The 4,311-nt window shown below is 46.6% G+C and overlaps 1 protein-coding gene across 1 annotated transcript; it reads right to left on the minus strand.

Annotated features, from left to right (window-relative positions):
• Positions 1–778: 778 nt before the first annotated feature.
• Positions 779–3,972, minus strand: LOC136517968 (protein TRANSPARENT TESTA 1-like). Its single transcript, XM_066511624.1, has 2 exons — positions 3,028–3,972; positions 779–1,726 (listed from the first exon to the last, which is right to left on the minus strand). Exons 1-2 carry the CDS (start codon positions 3,709–3,711, stop codon positions 1,229–1,231), a joined length of 1,182 nt encoding a protein of 393 aa, XP_066367721.1. The 5' UTR covers positions 3,712–3,972; the 3' UTR covers positions 779–1,228.
• Positions 3,973–4,311: the final 339 nt, after the last annotated feature.

Consider the following 4,311-nt stretch of genomic DNA (forward strand, 5'->3'; position numbering starts at 1 on the left):
GAGAAGAGAGAGCTAGAATAGGCCGGAGTTCTACCACACGGGACCTTAAACCTACCTCTTTGTTTGTGTTTTTATTGAGAGGGTGTGCTTTTCTTTCTAGGAGAGAATAGGCCTGCCGATTCTCTTGTACCATTTCTTGTCACCTTGAATTATTTGTTGTGTTTTCATTTTTTAAGTATATACTGAAATATTTTTATATTTTAGTTACTTTTTACATAAAAAAATGTTTGAATTGCAAATTTAAACTCTTGATGCATTTCGGATGCAACAAAAACTATGCTTCCAAAGAATGTTGTCTTTTTTTCATAGAAGTTGGCTCCATTGTTTGTAATACAGATTTAGGTATAGGAGTATTTGGTTTAAATTTTAAAATAATTATTGCATAATAGCCATGCCGGGAAATTTACCAACATGGACAGAGTTATTTTTGCTTTATTTTCATCTGGTTACTAACGTGTAATTTCATAGCTTTAGGCCTTGTTTGGATCAATCCAAATGTGTTGAGGTGGATTGGAGTGAAATATATAAACTAAATTTCATCCCAACACATGTGGATTGAGGTGAATCCGACAACATCCAAACAAGACTTGAGAGATTATTTATTGGTCATTGTACGTAAAGGTTGTTATTTTGCCTCTTGAGAGATGAAGGTCGATAATATAATTAAACTGCATTCCTCAAAAAAAATATAATTAAACTGCATGAGAAACTGATGATGGTAGCATGAGAAAGATGAAATTCATGTAAAAAATAATTTAAAAACAGGATAATTCTGCGAATGACTTACACCATGGAATGATCTTAGATAATTAACACGTGCACTAAATTTCATAAAGTTATGTCATGCACGCTGCGTGCATGCATTATATGATGATACATGGTTGCCTAAATATTGGCATGCTGTGAAGCTGAGAAATTTTCTCCCTTGCAAATATAGCTATAGCCTATAGGTATAGAGCCAACAACCGTAGCAGTCTCTGAAGCTCCTCCTCTGGCTTGTCTGGATAAACCATTCTCCATAAAGATTGGGGGGAAATAAACTAATTATATATCCCCTCCAATCCGAACAACCCTAGCTAGTTCGGAAGAAAATTCATCTACTTCACAGCCTCCAAGTCCAAAGCAACCTCGATCGATCTCGAGTCTTATTGCTTGTGTCTCTGTGTGTGCGTGTGCGTGTGTGTGTGTGTACACACACGCGTACGTCCTGTTAATAACCTGTCTGATGTCATGCATGGGCGTGGGCTCCATTCCATGGCGCCGCTCCCTGATCGAAGCGTATGAACCGCTCCTTGGGCTTCATCAGCAGCGGCGGCGGCACGGCCGTGGCGGCGGCCGCCTGCTGGTCGGGCGTGACAGAGAAGTGGCCGCCGCCGAAGGATCGGACGTGGTCGTTGAGGGAGCGCTTGTGCTTGAAGTCGGAGCCGCAGGCGCAGAACCAGCGCTTGCCGCAGTTCTTCTCGTGCGTGCGCCAGTCGCCCTTGACGGCGAAGGGCTTGCCGCAGCGGCGGCAGCCGAAGTGCTTGTCGCCGTGCTTGCGCTTGTAGTGCGTCTGCAGCGTGCGGAAGTCCTTGAGCGGGCGCGCGCGCGGGTGCGCCACGTTGTTGCGGCACCCGGCCGCGCAGCAGTAGCACGGCAGCTTGAGCAGCGCCAGCGTCGCCGCCTGCGTGCCCTTGAGCGACTCCGGGCCCTTGCGGTACTCGCGCCCGTGGCCCCACATGTGCATCTGTTGCACATATATCGTCATGCTCATGTATCAGCGTTGAGATGCCATATATATGTACACACACACACACACACACACACACACACACACACACACACACACACAGATATATATATATATATATATATATATATATATATATATATATATATATATATATATATATATATATGTATATATATGTATATATATATATATATGTATAAGTGAAGGAAATATATAGATCCTAGTAGCAGGAGTGTTAAAAATAAACGAACGTGAACTTAAGTAAACGACGAATATGTTCGTTGCAGCACTAGAAGGGATTTGTCCTTGTCATCATGTTGGAGACAATGAAGGGAAAATGTGTGTGAATGAAGTGTGATATGTCGGCAAAGAGCTAGGTAGTGGGGTTTAATCAGTTAATTCCCTAGCTCGTCTTTTTCATTTGATTCCCTTGCGGGTACACATGAAACACTTGCTAGCTACCTGCTAGGTCATTCTACAGCAAGCTTGAGCATGCAAGTAGGAGATGCCAGCCATTTTGTCGGTCTCTAGTCTCTACCATGCATGCCTGTTCAGTTTACACACACTCCTCTATGAGTGCACCTTGTCCTATGGCCACCTCGCATCGCATGTTCCTGCAGATCGCTGCGACGAGGCAATATATAGCCACTTTTCCAATTGGAAAGCTGTCGTACAAATTTCTGTGGAATATGCATGATCCACATGCTTCAATTATTAGGCGCAGCTGGGGACTGGGGTGATTAATTTAGAATCTTAGATTCTAAATGCATTTTCTGTCCCTCTCACTCAAGAGTAGTGTGCTAACTAGGCCTTGTTTAATTGCCAAACTTTAGATGTGCAAAGTTGGCAAAATATACTGTAGCGCTACTGTAGCATTCGTTTGTATTTGGTAATAATTGTCCAACCGTTGACTAATTAGGTTCAAAATGTTCGTCTCGCAAAGTATAACCAAACTGTGCAATTAGTTTTTAATTTCATCTATTTTTAGTATTCCATGCATGTACCGCAAATTTGATGTGACGAGGAATCTTCTTTTTGCATAGTGCCAAAGTTGGGAGTTTGAGAGGAACTAAACAAGGCCCTAATCAAATGGTTAATTTAAATGAAGTTAAGTAGCACTTGTACTTGCAACTTGGAAGAAGCACTCACAGCTTTTCTTTTGCAAAAAAAGGCATTCAACGCAATTGGAAACAGAAAATAACTCTAATTGAGGAAGAGAGGATAAAGAGATAGCAATTAATAAAACCGTGCTGCAAATGAGACAGGACAGATAGTAGTATGAGCTAATAAGTCACCTGCATGTTGTTGTATCTGTTGAATGTCTTGCTGCAGACGTGGCAGATGAACTGCACTGGGCCGACGAGTATCTGCGCCGGAGTCGGGATCCAGTACCGCCGGCCGCGGCTGCCGATGAAGCTCTTGATGCCCTCCTCCCCACCCACACGCAGGTAATCGGATCTCTCAACAACGGACTCCACCACCATCTCACCGTGCTGTGGCTCTCCGCCGCCCGCTTCTTCTTCCACCTTGCACTTCTCATGCCTCCTTGCTTTGTCGTCGTCCTCTTCCTCTTCGAAATCCTCCTCCTCCTCATCGTCGTCTTCCTCGTCCATGGGCGCCTCTTCAGAACTATATCCCCCAGTCGCCGGCAAGCCGATGTTCAGGTCAACACCGGCGGTCTCTTTTTCCCGCGTGCCGATGCTCAGCTCCTCTTTGATAGGATTATGGCCACGATCAGGAGTCGTTGCCCTCCCTTCAAGCCTACCAAGAAGCGGCAAGCACGTCATGGCGTGGCGCTCATCATGGCCATCAACGGCGGCTAATTTGTCCATCGAAGGCGTTGAGAGCGTCGACGAGGAGGAGGATGGTGACGGTGGTGGCGATGGCGATGACGACGACGACGACGACCGTGGCTTGAGCCACTCGTAATACGGCACGCTGAAAGTACCCTCCATTATTGCGCAAGCCCTCAACACCATAGATCGATCAATTTGCTCCCTCGCTCTGTATGATACGCCTCGGCAGCGTGAGAAGTGTGCGGTGTGCTTTTATATCTTAGCCGCGGCCTGATGATGTATGTGCCGGGTTTGTTGGTGTGGAGAAGAAGAAACGAGAGCGAGGGCCGTCTATGTCAAGGCGTGCATGTCACGGCCGGGGAGAAACTGACCGGGGGACAGTGTGCGGTGCGCGGCCGGGGAGAAGGAGAAGGAGAGGGAGAGGGAAATGGTGAGGTTGGTGCGCCGTTGGTGTTGCTCTCCTTATATGATCGATGTGCTTTTGGAGCGTGCTGTGTGCGGCCTTTTGAAGGTTGGAAGGGCTCATCAGGTACTACACGTACGCGGCCGGTGTCGACGCACACGCACACCTGGGACTTGGGCCGTGCTTACTGAGGTCGGGTCACCCTATGGTCTTTGGACACGATTCAAAGCACGGCACGGCACGAAATAGTTTGGGCCGTGCCGGCACGGTACAAACACGATGGTCGTGCCGTGCCTAGAATCTCGACACGATGGGCTGCATGGCCCAGCCCACATCTTGAGTTGTGTTTGGGCCAACCTCTTATCTAATTCTAGAATAAA

This window comes from Miscanthus floridulus, chromosome 17, assembly GCF_019320115.1.
Source record: "Miscanthus floridulus cultivar M001 chromosome 17, ASM1932011v1, whole genome shotgun sequence".
In the NCBI taxonomy this organism is placed as follows: Eukaryota; Viridiplantae; Streptophyta; class Magnoliopsida; order Poales; family Poaceae; genus Miscanthus; species Miscanthus floridulus.